General features: G+C 42.8%; 1 protein-coding gene across 2 annotated transcripts in view; it reads right to left on the reverse strand.

Annotated features, from left to right (window-relative positions):
- The window catches only part of VAT1L (vesicle amine transport 1 like), a 132923-nt gene that overhangs the window by 10745 nt on the left and 96081 nt on the right, over nt 1–26097 (reverse strand). For both annotated transcript variants that reach the window (XM_068260563.1, XM_068260564.1), the window contains exons 4-8: nt 23510–23652; nt 16129–16232; nt 5660–5715; nt 3700–3894; nt 2448–2531 (exon numbers count right to left, since the gene is read on the reverse strand). In XM_068260563.1, coding sequence (XP_068116664.1) covers nt 2448–2531; nt 3700–3894; nt 5660–5715; nt 16129–16232; nt 23510–23652 — 582 coding nt within the window. The remainder of the gene's footprint in view (nt 1–2447; nt 2532–3699; nt 3895–5659; nt 5716–16128; nt 16233–23509; nt 23653–26097) is intronic.

Here is a 26097-nt window from a genome sequence, read left to right on the forward strand (position 1 = left end):
AGGCTTGGGCTTGAAAAGACATCAGAGAAGACAGACTCAGCTATAATGATTTCTGAGCAAAGTCAGACTTAATGCTCAGTCAGGGATTTAACAAGCAGGCTGAGCAGTGAAGAAAGAATCAGAGAGCAGTGTAGGTGTTTTCTCTAAAAATCCCACTGATATATATGGTAAAATACATGAGGGTGCTTTGTCTCTGGGTCACTTTAGCTTTGTCTCTGGGTCACTTTAAGAGCTAAAGCAAAACCAAACTGCAAGTTCTGGCATCATCACAGATTAAATGAACGATCCAAAGAAAATACCTTGTCTAAATGTATTTATTAATTTGCAACTCAGCACTTCCAACTACACAGCAATAGGAAACGCAGAAGAGAGTATTAAAGCACACTTGAAGCGAGAGGGATATGCTCATATTTATTTCCTTTTAAACAAAACCAGTTGCCTGGCTGTTCAGCTGATCATCTGCCTCTAATACCATAAGGGCCTGTGCCCACTTTTCAGTTACATATCATTATTACAAATGCTGAAAAGCGGACACAACTGCGTTAGTGGGTTCAGGCACTAGTCATAGACCAGCATCATTAAATGGCAGGAGGCCCTCTATATACATTTTGTGGCATTGACCACGACCTGGCGGATTTGGTTCAGACTCTATGCCCCAATCACCCCTGCAATCTTCACTCTATGTGGCGCCTCCCTGCTCAGCCTCGGGAGACTAGAAACGTCTACCCAGCACACTCAGGCCTTAATGCACAAGGTATAGAGACTGAGCGGGGAAAGATAAATATACCACCAGAACCAAACTCAGTAAATCACTGGCTATAAGTCGGACACAAAGGTTAATAACAAAGTACCAGGGAGCAGGCAAACTCGACGTCAAATAACTATCCAGGGGTCATTAACATCAGATCAGTCCAACCATAATCAGGGTGCAAGCAAGAGATTATCCAATTCCAGAGATGAGTCAGTCCAGGCAGAAATCCAAACGGAGTAGTCAATATCCAACAAATCAGGTCACAACATGTATCCAACAGAAAGAGAGACACACCCAGCAGCCAGCCAACAGGAACTAATGCTATAGCGGATGTGGAGCCCAGTCAGGAAGAGACCTTTATGTGGTAAGCAGCCAATCAGGGAGAAGATGCAAATCGGACTCACGGGGATCTTAATTAGCCCAGAGTGATCTAAGGAGGCATGGATGGGGCAGAAAACTGAAGGAGGCCAAGGCTCAAATCGGGCTGTAGCGCCATTGGAGGAGGAGGATCTAAGGAGTAATTAGCAGCATGCCAACTGCCATGCAAAGCAGATTTAACTGGCACAAAAATTACCCTAGTAAGAACCAGGTAAGCTGCTGCAACATCTAGAGCTGCCACTAGGTGACAGCAACGCTCCTGCAAGCTCCCCTTTTAACAGGCCAACAAAACATAATGAGAAAGCACAATACGAACATTTATATGCCAGGAACCTGCTGAGTTACGATTTGGGGTAAGGAGGTAAGTGAAGAACTTACTCCTAGCCACTTTTTTATATAAGTCAAGAGACTTGTGGCTGCCTCTTAAAACCCGAGTTCAGTTAATGTTAACAGCCTCTACATCAGGAAGGTAACTGAGCACAGGACCTTAGTGCCGACTCCACCTTTTATCCAGAGAGCATCTACAATAGGAACCCAGAGAAGTTCTGAGGAGGCACAGGGTAACTCTTCCCACAAGACTACAAACGTTGTATACAACAGGTAGACAGGAGGTTCTGGGCTCTCTTCATGGGTACAAATGAGCTTGTGCATTTCATACATAACTGATCAGCGAGTACTTTGAAGCTACTTTAACCTCCTTGGCGGTTCAATTTTTCCGCCAAGGAGGCTGCATTGCACTTTTTTTGAATTTTTTTTTTGTTTCATGTAGCTACCTGAGTGGTAGCTACATAAAACACCACTAGAGGGCGCATGTGTCCCTCTAGTCCGATCGCCGCCGGCAACAAAAGTAAACAGGAGATTGCGTATAGAACGCGATCTCCTGTTTGGCTTCTCCTGTCGCCATGGCTACGATCGGAATGACGTCATGGACGTCAGCCGACGTCAGACCCATCCGATCCAGCCCTTTGCGCTGCCCGGGACTGATTGGTCCGGGCTGCGCAGGGCTCTGGCGGGGGGGGCCCTCTTCCGCCGATGCGTGCGGACGATCGCCGCAGAGCGGCGGCGAGCGAGCTGGACGCGCAGCTAGCAAAGTGCTGGCTGCGCGTACAGCAATTTACAGAAAGGAAATCGCCCCACCAGGGGCTGAGATATCCTCCGCGGCGGCTTACCCCCGAGCACAGCTCGGGGTTACCGCTAAGGAGGTTAATACATTTCTTATAGGTAGGCTTATTCTTTGAGGTGTATGGGGGAACCATTAAGAGATAACCTCTTCAATTACTGTAACAATTCAGCATGCAAGAATAACCATTATACCAACCAGGGGAGTTGGAGCTTTTTCCACATCTAATATCAGCTTCCCAATGTTGCCTCTGTCATGAATTCTCTGCATTGCCTCTTTCACCTGAAATTCATAGAAAAATATAAAACAAATGTTACTTGTCTAGGAAGCTGTGTGCACAGACCCTGAGTGGTGGAGATGAAGAAAGGATGTGTGGGGATTTGTCAGGGGCAAATGTATTTGGCTACTTTCACACGGACACACTGCGTTGCTTTGGACAATATTATCACATAGCAAATGCTATACAACTAAGTAGTAACTAATAAAAAGGCCTGACCCTTAAAAATGGGCACTAGGCCACTGCCCTCACCGCACACACAGCCACGACCAGTGTGCAAGCACAGACCGCGCATGGAAAGACAAAATAACCAATGTGAGAAAATAATCACATCTATTCCTAATCACACACATATATAATGTCAACACTTTAAATGACATGTTAATTTAGCAATTTTGTTTTTTATTTTATGACGGATCATGCCAGGTAAATGCATATTTGCGGCCAACATAAAGCTTGGCCTACACTATAAGGGTGCCTATACACGATTCAGTATTAGGGTTTTTTTCCTGACCAATACCTTGATTGATTTTTCCGCTATCATTTAATTAGAAATACATGTATGATTAATTTTTCCAAAAATGTCAATAAAATCAGGGTAGTTGAGTCGGTACAAAAATCATCCGACTCGACACCTCAGTTTTTGAAACCACCAACTCCGACTCCAGGTACCCAAAATTGCTCAGACTCCGACTCCTTAGTCTAATTCTTACCAGGGCTGTGGAGTTGGTACAAAAATCATCCGACTCCTCAGTTTACTGTAACCACCAATTCCGACTCCAGGTACCCAAAATGGCTCCGACTCCACAGCCCTGAACAAAACGATCAGAAAACATTGACTTTTTATATTTTTTTATATGATTTTTGTAACACATCTGATCAGATGTTTATTGAAAAATTCGGAAAAATCTATTCTTTTTCTCGATCGACAAAATATATAAATTTTTTCTATACAATCGTTCATTTTTATGATCAATTTGGTTAAACAGTGTATGGCAATCCTAAAATATTCTTCATAGATTATACATTATACTCAATTGATGATCCATAATTTTGATGGTCACCAATTGCTGTGAAGAGGCCATTTTGCAGTGCAGTGAGCAGCATAAAGCTAGGTGCCGTGTCAGTGAGTAGGACATTAGAACATATAGCTGTAGAAATGAATGATAATACCTCTTCCAAGGCCCATAGCGAGTCCACCAATGGCTTGATCTTCTTCTGATTGTACAATGAAAGCAGCTGATCTATCACTCCTCGAATTACTCCAGCTCGGCCCTGCTTGAAGAGCAAGTTCAGGAGGGAGAAGCCTGCCATCACTTTATTCTCTTCATACAATTTAATGGGATTGACTTTTTCCACTTGCCACCACTGCAAGAATGAAGACACGTATTAGATCCTGGAAATCCACAGTAGCCATCCCTCATCAGTCATTAATAACACATTGGGGCTATTGGAAAAAACTCTTATTACATATTACCCAGACAACTCATGGTGGCCCAGAACCACTAGGGCTTAAAGGTACCAAAAGGCCCTCTTATTATGAATGATCTCACCCAGGTGGTTGATTCGCAAGCCTTTCTCTTGAAATATCTTGCCTTACTTATGTATTATCTCTCCTAGGCCCATACGCAATTAACTTTTTCTCTTAAGTTTTCTCCTAGGAGATAATTTTTCATCTTCTATTTAAAATAACCTTCCAGCACTTTGCCACTGAGAAAAAGTCCCGAAAAGTAGGTGAAAAAGTACTATCAACATTATTTTGAGTATTTTCTTGCTTTCTGGTGGCTTAAAAATAATTTTATTGGCAACTTTAAAATAATTTACCTACGAGAAAACTCAGGAGAAAAAGTTAATTACATATGATCCCTTGGCCCATAGGCAATTCACTTTTCCTCCTGAGTTTTCTTTCTCCTAGGTGATATTTTCGCAACTTGTTATAAAATGTCTTTTAAGCCACCAGCAAGCAAGAAAAATACTCAAAATAATGTTGATAGTAGTTTCTCGAAAACTTTTGGGCACAGTTTCAGTTGTAAAATGCTGAAAATTTAGTTTAACGAGAAGATGAAAAATTATCCCCAAGGAGATAACTCCTAAAAAAATTAGTTGCATATGGGCCCTTGAGTTAAAAAATAAGATCAACAGATGAGAGCGAGTTAATGAACCACTACAGTGGAAAAAGTAAGCAGTTTACAATCTGACAGAATTCTCTTCTCATGGGGGATTCTAAGGGATTTGTTTGCTTTCAAAAGAATTTCCTGAATGGCAGTTGCTAAGTCTAACTGCCAAAATAGTGTGCAAAGATTAGGGAGGCTGTCTGTTATCTTACTATTTTGGCAGTCAAGTCAAGACTGTCATACAGGAAATGCTTTGGAAAGCAAAGAAAACCCAGAGAATCCTCCATGAGGGAATGGACAAGAAACTCTTGGTTCTGCCAGATTTTAACTGCTTACCTTTTTCCCAGTAGTGAAAAGATAAGAGAACTCTCTCACTGTGCAGTGGCAAGTTTTCTCTTGCCTTATTATCTCCAGCATGATCTTAGTGAATTGAGGCTATTATATATTGTAACAACCAACGATTTATACAGGTAAATCATGATGATTAATAAGGTTGCCCAAACTTTCGCATCCCACTGTAGATTTGTTGTGTAAACTATCTAAACTTTAGATAAGATATATAGACAAGTTACTAGTTATAGTTAGTTTTTAATTTTGGATCCGCTTTAAAGCTTGCATATTTTACTTTACACTGAGGTAGTCTCTGTTTCAGGTGTGTGATTTAGACAGTACTGATGCATGAAAGATCAGCAGGACAGCCAGGAAACTGGTATTGTTTAAAAGAAAATAAATACAGCGGCCTCCATATCCCTCTCCCTACAGTTGTCCTTTAAACCAATCATGCCATATGTAACTAGTTGGAGTATGAAGAAAATGCTTGACCAATAGATGTTTTCTCTCCTGTTTTAATGATTAGCTCAGTGCTACTTCTATGGACTGTTAATGAAGAATAACTCATTTGTCTCATCTGCTGCACTTGTGACAGCGTATCATACTTTCAGCTCTCGGAAGCGTCATGCTCCACAAGTAACCGTTTAATGACATAGTGCTATTTATAACCCCGAGGCGCGCACACTTACTGATTTAGCAAAACTGAAGAAGCTTTTTGTTTCCCCAGTAACCATATTGGAGGAACCTGAGAAGAAAAAATTACAACTTGATTAGCAGAGTTTGTCTCATGACTGGATGTTATAATAAAACTGAGAAATGAGTTACAATGGCCTTAATTCACTAAGCTTATCTCCTGTCTTTAATAACTCTTCTAGAGTTGTTACCATGGTGATAAAGCATGTAGTATTCAGGAAACATTTTACCTCAGGCAAACCTAAAGTTAACTCTTCTGTCTTTAAGTTAACTCTTTAATCCTTAAAATAACTCCAGAGTTAAAGACAGGCTGTTCATTAACTGCGTGTGAAAATAACTACAGAGGAGGTAAATGATCTACAGAGGAGGTAAATTAACTACAGAAGAGGTAACGTAAGGAATGAAGAGATAAGATAACTCTCTTACTGTGTGGAGGTAAGTTTTCTCTTGCCTTATTATCTCCAGCATGATCTTAGTGAATTGAGGCCAATGTCAAGGAGGAGTGAAAATAACATAATGAATAAAACTGCTTATTGTTTACAATATTCATTTATAGATCATTTAGTCAGTGTTTGCCCATTGTAATATCGTTCCTCTTTGATTTGCATTCTTAAATTTATTAGTGATGGTGACATCATTAGTTCTGCCGGGTGGTCTGTACAGAATGTTCATTACTAAGAGTTCTACTGAAAGTTCTATGCACGAAGGAAGATTTGCTTGCTTGGGAGTTGGAAAAATCTGTTATTTCCCACAATGCAACGAGGTTAACAGACAGCAAATTGTCAGGACCTAGTTCCTGACATCACACTGTGGCAGGGGTTTCACCACAATATCAGCCGCACAAACACCCTGATGATCTATTTGAGAAAAGGTAAAGATTTCTCATGGGAGAAGGGGTATCAGTTACTGACTGGCATTAAAGTCAATGTCGTAGTAAAATTTTTTAAAAAATAAACCAGATACTTACCTAAGGAGAGGGAAGGCTCTGGGTCCTATAGACCCTTCCTTCTCCTCACCCTCATTTGACGGCAGCTCCACCATTTGAATCCACCACCAGGGGGGACTTCAGAAGTCTTCGGGAGTCGAGTCCTCCAGAAGACAGATGGCTCCATACTGCGCACATGCGAGTGCGTGAGAGAAGGTGCTTGCGTGTGTGCAGTATGGAGTGGCCTGTCTTCTGGGAGCACTCGGCTCCAGAAGACCCCCACGGCGGGGGATTCTAACAGTGGAGCCAGCGATTAACGGAGGGACCCGGGAAGGCTCATTCAATTCCACAGGAGGCTTGTGTGAGAACTGAGCATTGAAGGATATAAAGTTTACATGGTGTCTGGTTAGGCCCTCCCAAACAGTAGGCAGGACCAGACTATCACTCATTGTACACAGACATGCATTTAAAGCACACTCTAAAGTGAGATATGGAGGCGGACATGTTTATGTCATATTAAATAATGCAAATTGTCTGGCTATCTTGCTGTTCATCTGCCTATATTACATTTATCCATAGACCCTGAACAAGCATGCAGATCAGGTGCTCTGACTGAAGTCTGACTGAATTAGCCACATGCCTGTGTCAGGTGTGTGACTGCACAACTGCCAGACAACTGGTATAGTTTAAACAGAAATAAATATGGCAGCCACCATATGCCTCTCACTTCAGGTTCCCTTTAACACAATTGTATTCTTTCGCGAATGAGGAAAAAAAATAAAAGTGGTTTATGCATAAACTATTAAACAGCCTTCTAAAATAGTGTAAAAAGTTTTTTTAAAAAAATGAATGGTTTCATCAAAACAACATGTAATGTAAATAGTGACGGATGACGGCTGGGAGGCTAATCCATTTGTTAGGGGTGGTGTTTTTTTTTTTTACTTTCTTTTCACTAACATAACTCCTGCCTAAGTAGTTTTCAGTGGTATAACCCACTTCTAGCAGGAATCGCAGTCATAGCCCTAAGCCTTAGCTCCACTGAGCTGCTGAATATGTGTTTACATTGTTGCTAGGAAACCAGAGGGGTGCAGAGACTTGTTTGTGAAAAAGTGTCATAAGGTGCTGGGAGAATGAATCAGTCCCATCTACACCATATGATTCTTTGTCAGATTCGATTCAATTTGATTTGATTCATTGATTTGATGTGATTCAATCTGACATGTCCGATTCATGATTCGACTTGATTTGAATCGAATTGAATCATGAATCGGACATGTCAGATTGACTCAAATCAATGAATCAAATCAAATTGAATCGAATCTGACAAAGAATCATGGTGTAGATGGGACTAATTCATTCTCCCAGCACCTTATGACTCTTTTTCACAAATGAGTCTCTGCACCCCTCTGGTTCCCTAGCAACAATGTAAACACATATTCAGCAGCTCAGTGGAGCTAAGCCTTAAGGCTATAACAGGGATTCCTGCTAGAAGTGGGTTATACCACTGAAAACTACTTAGGCAGGAGTTATGGTTGTGAAAAGAAAGTAAAAAAAAAAAACCTCTAACAAATGGATTAGCCTCCCAGTCCTTCATACGTCACTATTTACAATACATGTTGTATTGATGAAACTATTCATTTAAAAAAAAAAACTTTTTACACTATTTTAAAAGGATGTTTAATAGTTTATGCATAAACTATTTTTTATTTTTTCCTCATTTGCGGAAGAACCCCTTTAACCCATTCAGGTTCCGTCGTTTTCACGTGAGAAATGTTCACCTCCCATTCATTAGCCTATAACTTTATCACTACTTATCACAATGCACTGATCTATATCTTGTTTTTCCGCCACCAATTAGGCTTTCTTTGGGGGGTACATTTTGCTAAGAGCCACTTTACTGTAAATGCATTTTAACAGGAAGAATAAGAAAAAAATGGAAAAATTCATTATTTCTCAGTTTTTAGCCATTATAGTTTTAAAATAATACATGCCTCCATAATTAAAACTCACGTATTGTATTTGCCCATATGTCCCGGTTATTACACCATTAAAATTATGTCCCTATCACAATGTATGGCAACAATATTTTATTTGGAAATAAAGGTGCATTTTTTCCATTTTGCATCTATCACTATTTACAAGTTTAAAATAAAAAAAAAATAGAAATATTTCATCTTTACATTGATCTTTAAAAAGTTTAGACCCTTAGGTAAATATTTACATGTTTTTTTTTTTATTGTAATGGTTTTTTTTATATAGTAAACATTTTATTTGGGTAGTTTTGGGAGGGTGGGAGGTAAACAATAGATTTATAATGTAAATGTGTGTTAATTTTTATTTATTTTTTCTTACAGGTGTAGTATTACTTTTTGGCCACAAGATGGTGGCCATGAGTTTGTTTACATGATGTCACTCTAAGCGTAACACACGCTTAGAGTGACTCATCGGAGAGGGAACGGCCAGAAAAGGCGCAGCTTCCGAGAGAAGCTGTCGCTTTTTCAGCGGGGGAGAGGAATCAATGATCGGGCACCATAGCCCAATACATTGATTCCCTGGCTACCGAATCCGTGGCCGGGAGCGCGCGTGCACGTGCGCGATCGGCCGCGGGAGCGCGCATGGTTCCTGCACGTAGAAACTAAGTCCAGGAACCAAAATAGGTTAAGCAATATGTGGTTGATGGTATATTGGTAAATTGTGGTACAGAGGAAGAATTCTACAAGTCTGCAAATGCCAGGCTAAACAGGTGGCTTTTCAGTCTGGATTAAAATAACTACAGGGATGGGGCTGCCTTTATTGGGTGCGGTAGGGAATTCCAAAGAGTAGGGTCAGCATAACAGTAAACTCTGTTGCCAAGGTTTTGAGGTGCACTCTGGCAGTGACAAAGTTTATGGATCCTGCTGATCTAAGGTTGTGAGAGGTGTGGTGCAGGTTTAGCAAGTCCTTCATGTATCCAGGGCACGAGTTGTGCATTGATTTGATTGTCACCAGTCCAATCTTGAAGAGTATACTCCATTTGACAGGTAGCCAGTGCAGTGAGCGAAGGATCGGTGTAATGTGACAGTGGCGAGGCTGGTTTGTTAGTAATCTAGCAGCAGCATTCTGAACTAATTGCAGGTGGGACAGGTCCTTGTTTGGGAGGCCTGCATAGAGGGTATTGCAGTAGTCCAGCTTGATGTGATGAATGCATGAACTAGACCTGAAAGATCCTCTGGGAGAAAAAGGAGATTACTTTTTTGCAATTTTACTTTGCCGAGATTTGGATTCTGAAGCTTAATGCCCCATCGATTAGCACACCCCACTTATTAACAGGAAGCTACATACATGATTTTTCAAGCTTCGCACAATAGCAGTTGTTCATCAGAGGGAAACATGGTAAGCAGGTCTTGTTCTGCATATCTGACTATCATTTTGTGTCTGCAGCTAGCAGAGATGGTCAATGAGATGCTAATAATTCTGGCTTGAATGCAAATGTAATGTACTATATATGCAGCATGGAATTGGGACAATCAAAGTCACTTCCTGCCGATTTTGATTGGTCCAATTCCCAGCAGAGTATAATCTGCACTAGCTTTGCATGCAATCATCTTCCTAATCATCTCAAGCAGCTGGTATGAAAGTCCTGATGACATCCAGGTCTCCCCTTTGACACTGCAGGCAATATTTGTGGCTTTCTGCTGATAAGGAAAATCCCCAATGGAAAAACAACAACAACAACAAAAATTAGCTTCACTATAATAACTGCTACTTATTTTTTAACAGAAATGAAATTGTTTTTAGTAATTTGAAGAATATATAGTGTAACAAGGAAACAAACCTCCCACCCGTATTTATCCTTTGGTAAGAAAAAACTCAAAAACTCTGTTCTAAAATATTAACCACAGTATAAAACTAGTAGGAAAAAAATATATGATTGTTTAAAACTTACTGGAAGGGTTAATAATCAAACCTCCATTGCACTCACAATTTATAAGATTGCTCTTGCCTTGGTCAAAATGAGCAGATTGGTTTGAGCTGTTTGCAGAAATAAAATAGCTTACCCTGTATGCAGGAAAGGTGGTGGTGATCATGAGAACTTTCCCTGCTTTGTTTGATCAGAAGTTGCTTAAAGGGGAACTTCAGCCTAAACAAACATACTGTCATTACGTTACATTAGTTATGTTAATTAGAATAGATAGGTAATATAATTGTTTGTGATTCATGGGGGCTGCCATCTTTGTCATGGGGGCAGCCATCTTTTTGGTTGAAAGGAGGTGACAAGGAGCAGGAGACACAGTTCCAACTGTCCTGTGTCCTGATAACCCCTTCCAGCTGCGCACGCTAGGCTTCAAATGTCAAATTCAAAATGTAAAAAAAAAAAATTTGCACCAAAACAGCAGAACGAGAGCAACAACATCAGAAATCCCATCATGCTTTGCACAGCATCAGGGGAAAAAAGCCCGGGCAGTTTTCTTCTGTGCAGCTTAAAATGAGGCTTGGATAAGAGAAACAAAGTTCTGATGCTGTGAAACTGTTAAAGAAACACCAGGCCTTTTCAGTGCTGCTGAGTCGATTTTTAGTCCGGAGGTTCACTTTAATTACAAGACAATCGTATAATCTGATGTGATAATTTGACCTGTAACCAGCAATGTTATAAGTTAGCGTCAGCAAAGTGTAACTCAGCCTTCCAACAACTTCATGCCAGTCTTACTTTGTTTTCTGTAAAGCTTTCCAGGTATCCAAGAAGGAGGGGAATGCTGGCTTGTAAGCAGAGAAAGTTCTCTATTTTGTTTGTTCAGCAATTATGTAATTAAAAGACAATCTGATAATTTGCCCTGCAACCAGCAATGTTCTTCAGCAAAGTGGAACTCTGCCTACCAGTCTCTCTCTGTTTTCTGTTAGTTGTATGCAGCGTTTAATGGTTTAAAGCACAGATGCAGCATAACAACGTTGCCATTTTAGCTAAAATATTAGCTATGCGAGTATATGCCTATGCGAGTACACCCGCAGAGGCAGCTCTGAGATTTAGCAATAAGAAACCAGATGCATTTCTGTGAAAAATTCAAACCACTGATCTCAAGTTTTGTACAACTTCTGATGATATCGGACATCTTGTAAATGTGAAAAATCTTGTGTCAGTTATACCCAACTATGCACGGAAGGCGATGACTGCTTGATAACTGTTCTCTAAAATGATTTTGTAAAAAAAAACAGCTCAGACCAAAGGATTCAGCACAACACACGGCAATCTGCCTGGTTCCTGCGGATCAGAGGTACTGTTGTAATGAGCTGCCTAAATGTGTTGCTGGAAGGAGACATGATGTATGTGATAATTATGCACTGATAGCACAAATGGAAATGAATACTCTGTTAATTATAAAACAATTTCTGGTAAGATTATACAGTAGGGGGGTGATTTTATCTGTTTCAAGATGATAACGCTTAACTTGAATTTAAAACAAAAAAGTATCTAACAAAAAAGTAAGAAAGAAAAAATCATTATCATAATCACCAGTCAAAGAAAGATTATGTCATGTCAAAATGTACTTAAAGGCAGGGCCGGGCCGAGGAGAGAGAGGCTCCAGCCTCAGGGCGCAGTGTAGGAGGGGGCGCACAACTCACTCAGTTATCATTCCCAATTGTGTTTAAAGCAGAGAGAAATAAGAAAAGGGTATACATGGCAGTCATGGATACATGTATACAAGATGATTAGAGATTAAGGTGTTGGGGGCCCTAGGGCGCTCCTTAGCAATCAGTGTGTGACGGCTGGGGGGGGGGGAGGGATGGAGGGGAGGCGCACTTTGGTGTCTTAGCCTTGGGTGCTGGAGGACCTTGTCCCGGCTCTGCTTAAAGGATACATCCAAGGTGAAAAAAAAGGAGATCTGCTTACCTGGGGCTTCCTCCAGCTCCTGGCACCCATTCTGTCCCTCCCCGCAGCTCCAGTGTCCAGGGATCCCCTCCGTTGGAGATGCCGACCTCGCCTGCGCAGAACACTCCCGGCCACGTGAGCGCAATCGCAAGTGGCGAGGCCGAGTGGTTGTGCAGGCACAGAAGATCCCGACTTGGCGAGGTCGGCATCTCCAACGGAGGTGATCCCGGGAGCTGTATGAGGGACAGATCGGCTGCCAGGGGCTGGAGGAAGCCCCAGGTAAGTAGATCTCCTTTTTGTTTTCACTTTGGACGTATCCTTTAAAGAGGACCTGTAACGGCTCATAGCAGAACCTAAAAAATCATAGTAAAGTCTCGGTTATCCAGCACTGACGGGAATCAGCTGATGCCGGGTAAGTGTACTTTCTGGTTGCTTGAGACTCAATGTTAACCACTTCAGCCTACAGCTTCGAAAATCGTATGCATCCGAGCAATGTTCACCTCCCATTCATTCGCCAATAACTTTATCGCTACTTATCACAATTAATTGATCTATATCTTGTTTTTTTCCGCTACTAATTAGGCTTTCTTTGGGTAGTACATTTTGCTAAGAGCCACTTTACTGTAAATGCATTTTAACAGGAAGATTAAGATAGAAATGGAAAAAATTCATTATTTCTCAGTTTTTGGCCATTATAGTTTAAAATTAATACATGCTACAGTGAATAAAACCCATGCATTTTATGTGCCCATTTGTCCCGCTTATTATACCATTTAAATTACGTCTCTATCACAATTTATGGCACCGATATTTTATTTAGAAATAAAGGTGCATTTTTTCAATTTGCGTCCATCACTATTTACAAGCTTATAATTTTAAAACATTTAATAAGATACTCTCTTGACATGTATATTTAAAAAGTTCAGACCCTTAGGTAACTATTTATGTAGGTTGTTTTTTTTATTGTAATATTTTTTAAAAATGTTTTAATAAAAAAATGTATTTGGGTAATTTTAGTTTGGGAGGTAAATAGCTCATTTTAGATGTAATATAATGTGTTTATTTATGTAATAAATGTATGTGGGTGCAGTTTACTATTTGGCCACAAGATGGCCACATTCAAAAAAGTCCTGGATGCGAACGATCGCGCATCCAGGAAGGACAAAGAGGCTGGGGAAGCTCTGTACGGGCAGAAATACCGCGCTCTCTGATGAGAAAGCGTCGGTACTTCTGACGGGGACTTAGATCGGTGAATGGGAATTATATTCCCTTTCACTGATCGGGGGGGGGCAGCGGGAGCGCGCGCGGGCGCGTGCCCGATCGCGTGCACCACACTGCTGCAGCATCAGTGCCTATCTGGACGGATATATCCGTCCAGATAGGGCGAAGTGGTTAAAAATGGACCGAGCTAATACAGTGCTATACCCCACTCTATATACATACCAGAAAGGAACTCTGTATTAAATGTTAAAATAAAGCAATTCAAAGTTAAAATAAAATGATTGCAAGCTAAAATAAAATGACTGAAAGTATATTAACCTTGGGGGAAATGTGGAATCCTGTCTTTAACCACTCTGCAACCGCCTATTGGCGTCAAGCCCTGGGGGCGGAGATTAGCAGGGATCGCGCATCCCCACTAAATTCGTGCCAGCCGTGACCGGCGCTGGCAGGCGGTAAATAAAAGAAAAACGTCCGCATTACTTGTACAGCGCTGGGATCTAGTGCAGCGCTGTATGGGGACAGCTCTGTCACTGAGCTGTCCCCAGGAGAGGCTCACAATCTGATCCCTCTCATAGGCTGATGCCTATGAGAGGTAATCACAGGGATTGGATCTCAAGGGGAGGGAATAAATTAAAAAGAAAATAGATTATTTTGTGTTAAAAAAAATACAATAAAATGTATTAAAAAAAAAATTAGCAGCAGCAATCAGATGCCAGAAAGCTTTGTTGGTGGCAATAAAATGAGAAAAGATTCATTTGTGAAGTTTTATGGCCGTGCAGCGAACTGTTAAAGCTGCAGAGCACTGAATTGTACAAAATGGCCTGGTAACTAGGAGAATGTAAGCCTGTGATCCTCAAGCAGTTAAAGTGGACCCAAATTAAAAATACAAGATTTCAGACATAAAATCTATTATCTAAATTATAATGATAAATAGCAGCCTTTTTTCAGCTGCATGATGACAAATATAAAATATTTTACATTTATTGGAGGAACCCCTCCCTTCCTTTCATATTGCCGGGACAGAATCCGGCAGACTGCACAGGCTGCTACTGATGATGTCACAGGGGAGGTGATCTCAGCTTATGTGAGATTTCACATAGACGACGCCCCTGTGGGGGGGGGGGGGGGGGGGTAGGTGATGAAAAACACACCCATGATCTCAAACTTCCTACTAAGCTCAGAAGTAATGGCTGCCACTTGTATAACCCTAGTTATGAAAAGAGAAGGGTGAAAATCATGCACTGAAATGCTCATAGACTTGAAGGAGTGTTTATTTATCTTTGTATGTGTCAGCGTGGTGCAACTAAATATTTTGAATTAAAAAAAATGTTTGGTTTGGGTCCCCTTTAAGCACAGCAGAGCTCACAAACAACCTAAGATGTTGGCCTTCACCACTGAGTACTGCTGGTGATTTGTGCTGGGTGGTTGAGACTTCTGGTTAGTTGAGTTCCGGATAACTATATTCAGGATACCCACTTTTATACTAATTATCGTGGTTTTATCATCTGAAATGCTTCTCATAACTATATATTGCTGAAGAGCCTCCAAGTGATGTTTAAGCCAGGCTATGATGTCAGTGGTCATGCTTGTATGCACGACACGACATTGGACGCTGGAGGGAAATTCAAATTAGATTTAGTGAGTTGCCAACCAGCCACTATGTTATTAGGCTGCTGGGACTTGTCCAACCTGATTGGTCTCAGACCCAATAAAGCTCTGCCCCTGTCCTGAGCATCTTCCCAGTGGTAGCATTTCTTGCCGTGTGCTAGCTGCTAGGATGTGCTTTTGCATTGCTCTCGTGTTACGACCTTGCTTGTCCTTCTGACCTTGTTTTGGATTACCTTCTATACTGACTTCTGCTCTTTTAGACTACACCATTGATTGACCCTTTGTTTATGCTTTGATGCCTGACCCTCTGTGTAGGACTCTTGACCTCGAGACAGTCATTTGACCTCCTGTGGTGACCTTTGATCTGGTTCCTGGACTCTGTCTGGCTCTCAGGAATTTTATTGGTTTCCTTGGCCTCAGATTGTATACCGTGCACGAAGGAGTCAAGCATTGCACCACAGAAATCAGCATTCTTGACAGGGTCATAGGCATAGTGCGCCCCTTGCTCAGTGACGTATTCCCTGCTGGGCAGGTAGAACGTCACTGGGATTCCTGACGGTCCGCTCATGTGCGCCATGTGGCACCACACTCCTGTCATTTACACTTACTGCGTCGCCCATTGACTTGTATTGCTGCATAATCCATGTGGTAGGCACGGCTCATGCGGCAAAGCACTGCAGACTTTGCATTGGGAATGCGGTGGTTTAGATACTTCCGGCGCATCGCGTTGCAGTAACACTTGCACGGCAGTTGTGGCGTGGATGCGGCGGGGAAAGCATAACGCAGGGACCACATTTTGATCCTTGGTTAACAAAGAGCACCTCATGATGCATACACACTGATGACAAAAGTAAACATACACCTACCATATAAAATATATGTTCCCAGCGGCTTCAGAAGGCCGATGCCCTTTCCAGTGTTTTCTCCACATAAGCTATCGAGTACAATGTCCACACCTTCGGGTGAGATTCTGCAGGAGAAGGTATGTTCTCTGTTAGTTGAAGTGAATTTGTCAGGTCATATTATGTTGCCACACTAACAAGTCCAGGCACTCAGTGTTGGCTGTAAGCATAACCCAGATGTGTGCAGATGGGGACCCCAGGGATCTCCAGGTCCATTCTATACAGCTGCCAATTGCTGGAAGCTAAGTGCTTAGAACTCTCCCTTGCAGTGCTAAATTCCCAAGTTCAAATCTCAGCCAGAAAACTATCTGCAGGGAGCTTAATTGCTTTCCTATGTCTTAATGGGTTTCAGCCCCCCAAAAAACATATCAGTATGTTAATTTGCATCCCTACAAACTGGACTAGGGATGGTGAATGATGGGCTAATAATTCTGAGCGGATGCAACTTTATTGCAGCACAATGCAAATGTCTTTGATTGGTCTATTTCCAAGCTGCACATACCATATATCCTTGACTATAAGTCAACCTCCTGTATAAGTCGACTCTATTTGACCCTCTTAAGCTGGAATTTTTTATTGGCTCAAGTATAAGTCTACCCAACAAAGTTAATGGCTGCACTTGGGGACCAGGAAGAATTAACAGGTGCACTTGGGGATCAGGAGGGGTTAGTGACTGCACTGAATACAGTATTGCAGCCATTAACCCCTCCTGTCCCACAAGTGCAGCCAACAACTTATCCAGGCCCCCAAGTGCAGCAATTATTCATTCCCTTCCTGCAGCCCAGTATGTCCCCTTTCCTTGTTAGCTGTTGTGGCTAGGACTTTGAGACCAGTGTTTTCGTGGCATTTCCTTTATCAAGAAAGTGTTAAGTAGCACTGGGTAAATTGCTACAAATGGAAATGTCACTAATAGTACACGCATAACTCAGTGTTGCTCGTGACTCGTGTATAAGTCGACCCGAATACTTTTATTTAGTGAGTCAGACCTACATTTCTAGACTTATAGTCGAGTATATACGGTATTTGCATAAAGTGCAAAAAATTGCATTAGCGCATAATTATTAACATTGCATTGACCAATCCCTAATAGGGACATTGAATTTATGGGGCCTTTGTATTTTTAAGTGGAACCAAATATAACCAACTGGCAGTAAACAGAGGAGCCATGGGAGCGCGCCTCTCTCCCTCTTTAACCAGTTCTCCACCACCGGTACGTGTATCTACGCCCCTGGAAACTTCACTTAACAACTAGAGACATAGATAAACATACTTTTTTTATTTACCTCGCCGTTCCCGGTCGCCATGTCGCAGATGGTCGTTTTCTCTGCAATCCCGCCATTCTAAGATCAGGGAATGAGAACAGCTCAGCCCGATCACAATGCCTGTAATGAATGAGAGCCAGCGTCAGCGAGACGCCGGCATTCATTACCAAACCCCAAACCTGGACCGGGTCCTGATGATGCGCCACAAACTATTGGCGTGAAACAGCTGCAGACCACTCCCGCACTGACTTGTACTCCTCTCCAGCACAACGGTACTGTAACCAATTGGTTTTTAATGGTGGAATAAATTGAATTTTTAGCATTGGATGTGCATGCCCACTCTTCTTCCTTTTTTGATTACATGTGTGGTCTAATCTACTGGGTTTCTGCACTCCAAATTCTCCATGTCACGGTCCTGTGCACTGACTTCTATCTATAATCGTAAACAAAACCCGAACCTAAACAGTACTTCTGGGTACTATTTACAGTATAGTGCACTAAAATTAAGTGTAGTGCCACCTTGTGGCCAAAAAGTAAAAATGCACCCACACATTACATTACATACATACAATACATATAAATACATACATTTCTATTCATTTTTAACCCCTTACACCTCTACCCAATAGTTACCAAAATAAAACACTTGTAAAAATAAAACTATAAAACCAAAAAAATACATAAATAGTGACCTTATTACATTTTTAATATGTATGTCATGAGGGTATATTACTGTTAATTTTGCAAATAAAGGCTCATGATTGTTATTATAGTAATAAAAATCTCAAAACGGAAAGAATACAACATTATTTTCAGATAAAATATTATTGCCATTCATTGTACTTAGGGACACAATTTAAACGTTGTAATAACAATGGGCACATAAAATGTATGGGTTTTATCAACAGTAGAACGTTTTATTTTAAAAGTATAATGGCCGAAAACTGAGAAATAAATGATTTTTTTTTTTTATTATTCCCTTTAAAATGCATATAAAATCATTATGGGGATCTTCCAGCAGGAGGAGCAAGTAAAAACAATGAACTTGGCAACCAAGAATTGCATAAAGGACCTCTCCAGCGAAAAAAGTAAGCAGTTAAAGTGGACCTGTGCTGCAGAACTTCCTCTCTGCTCTAAAGGATACACAGCAGCATAATAACCTTTAAAGAAAAACATTTATTTGTTACAACTAATACAAATCCAGCTTTCATGGAAGAAGACATATTGTTAACATCCAATGCTTTCTAGTGAGCGTATCTGCCATGGTAGTCCGGTGACACAGAGGAGAGATCAGATTACAACTTGTGATTAGACACAGATGAGGGGGAATAAGACTAAACTTCAGGGTGCATTTCTCTAAGTTTTCCTTCTGTCCTGTGCAAGAGTTCAGGTCCACTTTGAACCCCCTGGGCGTTATGATTCCGGATTTTAGGGTCTAAAAGCGGTGCCATTTTTTTTTTGCACCCTTTCAGACCCTAAAACCTGGAAAAAAACATGCTGCCAGGGAGATGTGCAGCAGCCCAGCATCACTCACCTCCCTGGTTCCAGTGCTGCAGTTAGACCTCCATCCTTCGGGTGGTGCTGCAACGCTAAAGTGAAATTGCCGGCTGTCGTCATGACAACAGCTGGCGGTCTCACCAGCAGGAAGCAGAGCCCCGGAGAGGAAGAAGAATGCCAGCCAACGTCGGGATCCCTGGAAGGTATGTAGAAACGCTCCTGCTGCGCGCATTGCTCTGCATTCAGCCTCCAGCGGCTCCAGCGGCTACCCTGAGCAGAAGTCAGGATCACCGCTCTTAGCTGTGGTTTTCCGCCCCGACCCTAGCTCGGGATAACCGCCAAGGAGATTAAAGAGAACCCGAGGCGGGGTTCTTACAACTGCACACAGAGGCTGGGTCTGCCTATAGAGCCCAGCCTCTGTTGCTATTTAGCTTCCTCCAAAGCCCCCCCTGCGCGCTGTGAGAGCCCATAAAACACAGCCGCGCTGTCGACACGCAGCGTGTCGCAGTGGACTGTGTTTATCTCTCTAATGTCAGTCTCCGCTCTCCCCCACCTCCTGAATTGCTCCGGTCCCCGCCCACGTCCCTTCCCTCCCCGTGGATTGGAGGGAAGGGACGTGGGCGGGGACCGGAGAGATTCAGGAGGCGAGGGAGAGCGGAGACTGACATTAGTGAGGTAAACACACCTCGCACAGCACGGCTGTGATTAATGAGGTCTCACAGCGCGGGGGGGGGGGGCTTTGGGGGAAGCTAAATAGCAACAGAGGCTGGGCTCTATAGGCAGACCCAGCCTCTGTATGGGGGTTGCATTGTAAGAACCCTGCCTCGGGTTCTCTTTAAAGAGACATTGAAGCGAAAAAAAAAATTATGATATAATGAATTGGCTGTATAGTATGGAAAAGTACTAGAACATTAGTAGCAAAGAAAGTATCCTCATATTTTTTTTTCAGTTATATACCGTATTTTTCGGACCATAAGACGCACTTTTTCTCCCCCAAAAATGGGGGGGAAAAGTCACTGCGTCTTATGGTCCGAATACAACAATTTTGGCCGGGTGTCTGCCCCCTTTCTTGAGTCCCGTCTGCTGTAGTGTCTTCCTGGCTGCTGTCCCTTGTCCCCACATCTGTCCTAGTGTCTTTAGGGGCATTCCACAGCATCTGTTCAAGCTATGGCCCCCGGGGTAATGCGCGGCACGGAAGTGAGGAATGATTTGTACCTGAGGCGGAAGAAGTTGGATCCGACATCTGCAGCGATCGCAGCCCGCACCATGGGAGAGGGGACAGAGCGGCAGGGCATCCCAGCTGACCTTGGTCGCAGCGGCTTACAGCATACCGGGGCCACAGAGCTGAAATGAGTAGCGGTAATCCTTTGTAGCAAAGCCGTTCGGGGGTCCGTGCACGCTGCCATAGCGTCTCTCTCGTCATTTCCGCTTATGTCACTAATGCGGAAGTGACGAGAGGGACGCTATGGCAGCGTGCACGGACCCCCGAACGGCTTTGCTACAAAGGATTACCGCTACTCATTTCAGCTCTGTGGCCCCGGTATGCTGTAAGCCGCTGCGACCAAGGTCAGCTGGGATGCCCTGCCGCTCTGTCCCCTCTCCCATGGTGCGGGCTGCGATCGCTGCAGATGTCGGATCCAACTTCTTCCGCCTCAGGTACAAATCATTCCTCACTTCCGTGCCGCGCATTACCCCGGGGGCCATGGGTGCCACTTGCTATTGCTGAGCATAATGTGCTGGAGGGACGGGGCAGGGTGTCTTGTGCAGTTTGGGAGGGCATATTATGTGGTGAGCAGGGACAGGCAGGACAGGGTTGTCATTTGCAGGGGAAGTCATGTGACAGGGGTGTCATGTGGGGAAGGATAGGGGTGTGTGTCATATGCTGATGGGGGGGGGGGGAAGTGTTTCGAGCTGGGGTGACAGGTGCTGTTTTTACAGGGGAAGGAAGCTCTGACTGATAGGGGTGGGAGCAGGCACCATTTCAGTGTTTGCCAATAGGTGCCATATAACCCAGACATGCCACTGCACTCAAGACTCAGGACAGAGAACACACAGGACTCCGGACAGTCAACACAAAGGACACAGAGGACTCAGGACAGAACACACACATAGGACTCAGGACAGAGAAGGGTAGGAGACAGTGGGGGGCACTTATGAGGACACAGGGGCACATATGAGGACACAAGGGAGACACAAAAGGTACAAGGGGACACAGGGACATAATAATTGAGGGGGGAGAAGATACTCAAGACGCTACTGCACCATGGATGCACCAGGTTTAGTATATATTTTTTTCCCATGTTTTTGTCCTCTAAACCTAGGTGCGTCTTATGGTCCGGAGCGTCTTATAGTCCGAAAAATACGGTAGTTGTTTTTATAACATTGCATCATTCTATTCATATTTGCAGTTTACACACTGCTCAGCATGCTAAATGATTTTACAGAGCAGGCTAGCAAACTTTTGACCTGTCCTCTGCTGAGAAAAAGAAGATACAATGACAGTTGAAATAACAAGTTTCAGAGGACAGAGCTCTCTGCGACTTTAAAAGTCGTGGAGCTCAATGGCTCTTTTGCATAGATAACAACTGGAGTTTCTTAAAGAGAATCTGTATTGTTAAAATCGCACAAAAGTAAACATACCAGTGCGTTAGGGGACATCTCCTATTACCCTCTGTCACAATTTCGCCGCTCCTCGACGCATTAAAAGTGGTTAAAAACAGTTTTAAAAAGTTTGTTTATAAACAAACTAAATGGCCACCAAAACAGGAAGTAGGTTGATGTACAGTATGTCAAAACATAGAAAATACATTCATACACAAGCAGGCTGTATACTGCTTTCCTTTTGAATCTCAAGAGATCATTTGCGTGTTTCTTTCCCCCTGCAGCTATCTTCCACTGAAGTGTCAGGCTGTTTCTTCCTGCAGAGTGCAGACAGCTCTGCCTGTATGTAATTCCTCAGTATGTGAAAGCCCAGCCAGCTCAGAGGAGGATTTATCCAGCTTGTAAAAGATAAGAGAGAAGCTGCCCTAATCTAAATAATACACAGGCAGTGTGCAGAGAGTGGCCTGGAGGGGGGGAGATGCATCACAGAACCACAACACTGAAGAACTTGGCAGCCTTCCAGACACAGGCCGACAAGTCTGACAAGAGAGAGATAAGTTGATTTATTACAGAGACTGTGATAGCAGAAAGTGCTGCAGTAAGCCAGAACACATTAGAATAGCTTTTGGAACTTGTAGGATGATAAAAAACAGGATGCAATTTTTGTTACGGAGTCTCTTTAACTCTTCCTGTACTGGAAACAATATTAGACCTATGTCTCTGCTCCTAATGTTTTATTTGTTAGCTGTACTACACATACAATCATTGTCATATTTTTCCCCCCTTTAGTGTCTCTTTAACTCTTCCTGTACTGGAAATAATATCACTTGTGTCTCTGCCCCTAATGTTTTATTTCTTAGGTGTACGACGCATACAAATCATTATATCATAATTTTTATTTCGCTTCAGTGTCTTTTTAAAATCGGACAGAACTGACAGGTTTTGGACTAATTCACCTCCTCATGGGGGTTTCTCAGGGTTTTCTTTCTGTTCAAAAGCATTTCCTGAACAGCAGTTGCTAAGTCTAACTGCCAAAATAGTGAGTAGCGAAGCTGGCTGATATCATACTATTTTGGCAGTTAGACGTAGCAACTGCCATTCAGGAAATGCTTTTGAAAACAAAGAAAACCCTGAGAATCCCCCATGAGGAGATGGACTAGTTCAAAACCTGTCAGTTCTGTCAGGTTTTAACTGCTTACTTTTTTTGCTGGAGCGGTCATTTAAAGTTATGGTATGCCAGACCATTAACTGACCTTGGTGGACCTCTGTATGCACACTTTCGGCCTTGGTGTGTACAAACCTTGACTTGTACTGGTGTGGAGGGGTTAGAGAAAGTCCTATTTGCAGTACTAGGTTTATGCAGAAACATTAACCTCCCCGGCGTTCTATTGAGATCGCCAGGGAGGCTGCGGGAGGTTTTTTTTTTTTAATAAAAAAAAAACTATTTCATGCAGCCAACTGAAAGTTGGCTGCATGAAAGCCCACTAGAGGGCGCTCCGGAGGCGTTCTTCCGATCGCCTCCGGCGCCCAGAATAAACAAGGAAGGCCGCAATGAGCGGCCTTCCTTGTTTTGCTTAGATCGTCGCCATAGCGACGAGCGGAGTGACGTCATGGACGTCAGCCGACGTCCTGACGTCAGCCGCCTCCGATCCAGCCCTTAGCGCTGGCCGGAACTTTTTGTTCCGGCTACGCTGGGCTCAGGCGGCTGGGGGGACCCTCTTTCGCCGCTGCTCGCGGCGGATCGCCGCAGAGCGGCGGCGATCAGGCAGCACACGCGGCTGGCAAAGTGCCGGCTGCGTGTGCTGCACTTTATTTGAAGAAAATCGGCCCAGCAGGGCCTGAGCGGCAGCCTCCGGCGGTGATGGACGAGCTGAGCTCGTCCATACCGCTCAGGAGGTTAAGTTGAATATTTCTGTGTTGATGTAGAATGGTAAGCCCAGAGCTCACACTCAGTGGTGGAAACTATCAGCACAACATTCTCTTACCTTTTTACTTCTTGCACATAATCTGCATTTCTGTCAAACAGGTGAGTGAGAGAGTTTTTGATGGCCTCATGTTTGAAGGCAGAAGCAGTTCCAAAGACTGTGACGTTGGGAATGGTGCTGCAAAGCTGAGCTACTGCTTGTCCCTAGAAAAAACAGCACATTAAATGTACTATATAACAGAAATATGTAAAAGAGAATAACACTTTAGTGCAATATACCAATTTTGAATTGATGCAGGCGATTTAAACAACTGTCTTAAAGAGAACCCAAAGCGTGCACCGCCGCGCTATAGCCCCCCGAAATTAGTAACAATATTCGTCGCTATCTCGGAGGGTAATGGGAGGAGTGGGATTCCCTGCTCAAAACACCCACTAGGGGCATTCCTGCAGGCTTCCCAAAGCTGCCATTGGGCAGCTCTCTCTCCCTGGCCACGCCCCCTGCCGCTCCCCCGCCTCCCTGTACACTGAGAGAGTGATATCTCTCTCCTTCCAGTGTTGTGACCCAAAGGTCACGAAAGTGAAAGCAGGGCAGTGTGGGTCTCTGGAGCGGCGGAGAACAGTGGGAATTGTGGCTTCCTAATCCGCCAAGCCATTCTGTCATTGTTACAGTGCTGATTTGTAGATAAAGCAATAATATGACTGGTTGGTGTGGGTAACGGGCGCAAACTGAGCACCGGGTGGCATTTTAAATTTCTCACAGGAAGAGCTACATAAGGCTAACTTAAATCTTACTAATCCTGTCATCAATATCACGACTGGCGACAGTGAAAATAAGCCAATGGGAGCAGCTCAGTGAAGCAGGAAGGGGAGGGACCAATTTATCTCTCTTATTTAAAGTGTACCTAAAGTGACATGTGACATGATGAGATGAACATGTGTAAGTACAGTGCCAAACATTAATAACTAAGCTGTGTTTCTTTTTTTCATTCCCTGCCTGAAAAAGTGAACCTTTTTATGTTGCAAGTAACAGCTTTTCTCTTGTTGGACCCAGTCGGATTACTTTGTATGGTTCTGATCCAGCTCTGAAACATGCCTGAAGAAGAAACTTTCAGCAATCATCAAAGGTCCGCACCATCCAATATTCAAGTTTCTTTATTTATAGCTCTTGTAAAAAAACATGATTAAAAGCAAATCTGCATGATGATGACGCTAATATGACCAGTAAAAAGAAAAGTTAGGTATCCGGGCACCAGCCAGCAGTAATGCTTAAATCACACCTTTTATTACATCCACCTGGAATTCCAGATAACGATATGTACAGTCGGCCTGACAGCCGTTTCGCAGGAACACCTGCTTCTTCAGAGGCCTCTGAAGAAGCAGGTGTTCCTGCGAAACGGCTGTCAGGCCGACTGTACATATCGTTATCTGGAATTCCAGGTGGATGTAATAAAAGGTGTGATTTAAGCATTACTGCTGGCTGGTGCCCGGATACCTAACTTTTCTTTTTACTGGTCATATTGCTGTCTGCTGATCCGGAGGCACGGATTGTCCACCTGCTACCCCCTGGATCTGCCTGTCTATGCATCTAGTGCCAACCTATCTTTGCACTCTTCTACTTTGATGATGATGACGCACAGGCGTTTCGATACTTCTTTCTCAAATCATTGCAGCATCTGACAATACATTACACACCACACACATCTTATATAGGTCTCGAGTGGACCTGATGGAAGACTTACAATTTGCATATTCATGAGTGAACTCTACCATAGGCTGTGAACACTATCTTTAGTTTTTCACAAACAACTCATTAGGCATAATTAATACGCAATAAAATACAGTCAAGACAAGCGTAAAAACGTCCGCAAAGCGACATTTAACGCGTAAAAAACGCGAAAAAAACTCGTGAATACGATATTTGTAAACTTATTATATAACGTATCTTGAGTTGAATAGATGGAGGTTTAGTTGGGAGATGGTTGTCATGTGTGGAGACATTTTCAATCAATGTGCCGTTTTTTTGGAACTTTACGGTTTTGATTACGCGTTTTTTTCGCGTTTTTTGCGTGTTCCTTTGTATTTTTTTCGCGTTTTTTCTTGAGTTTTTTCCACGTTTTTTACGCGTTAAATGTCGCTTTGCGGACGTTTTTACGCTTGTCTTGACTGGACGCGTACATATGTACGCATGTGACGCGTCAACAGTCTTTATGCGGACGTTGTAGGCATGATTATGATTGGCTATGACGTACGCGTACATGCGTATTTTATTGCGTATTTATGTAGTCTTAGGCGGACGTTGTAGGCGTACTGGTGATTGGTTGAATGTCCCACAATATGATAATTTTCTCCCGTGGAGCTAAAAACAGCAAATGAGACATTGGAGAGTGGTTTTAAATGTTTAAAATGTGAATTGAAGTTGGAAATTGGGTTTTTAATTATGCCTAATGAGTTGTTTGTGAAAAACTAAAGATAGTGTTCACAGCCTATGGTAGAGTTCACTCATGAATAAGCAAATTGTAAGTCTTCCATCAGGTCCACTCGAGACCTATATAAGATGTGTGTGGTGTGTAATGTATTGTCAGATGCTGCAATGATTTGAGAAAGAAGTATCGAAACGCCTGTGCGTCATCATCATGCAGATTTGCTTTT

This window comes from Hyperolius riggenbachi, chromosome 11, assembly GCF_040937935.1.
Source record: "Hyperolius riggenbachi isolate aHypRig1 chromosome 11, aHypRig1.pri, whole genome shotgun sequence".
Taxonomy (NCBI): domain Eukaryota; kingdom Metazoa; phylum Chordata; class Amphibia; order Anura; family Hyperoliidae; genus Hyperolius; species Hyperolius riggenbachi.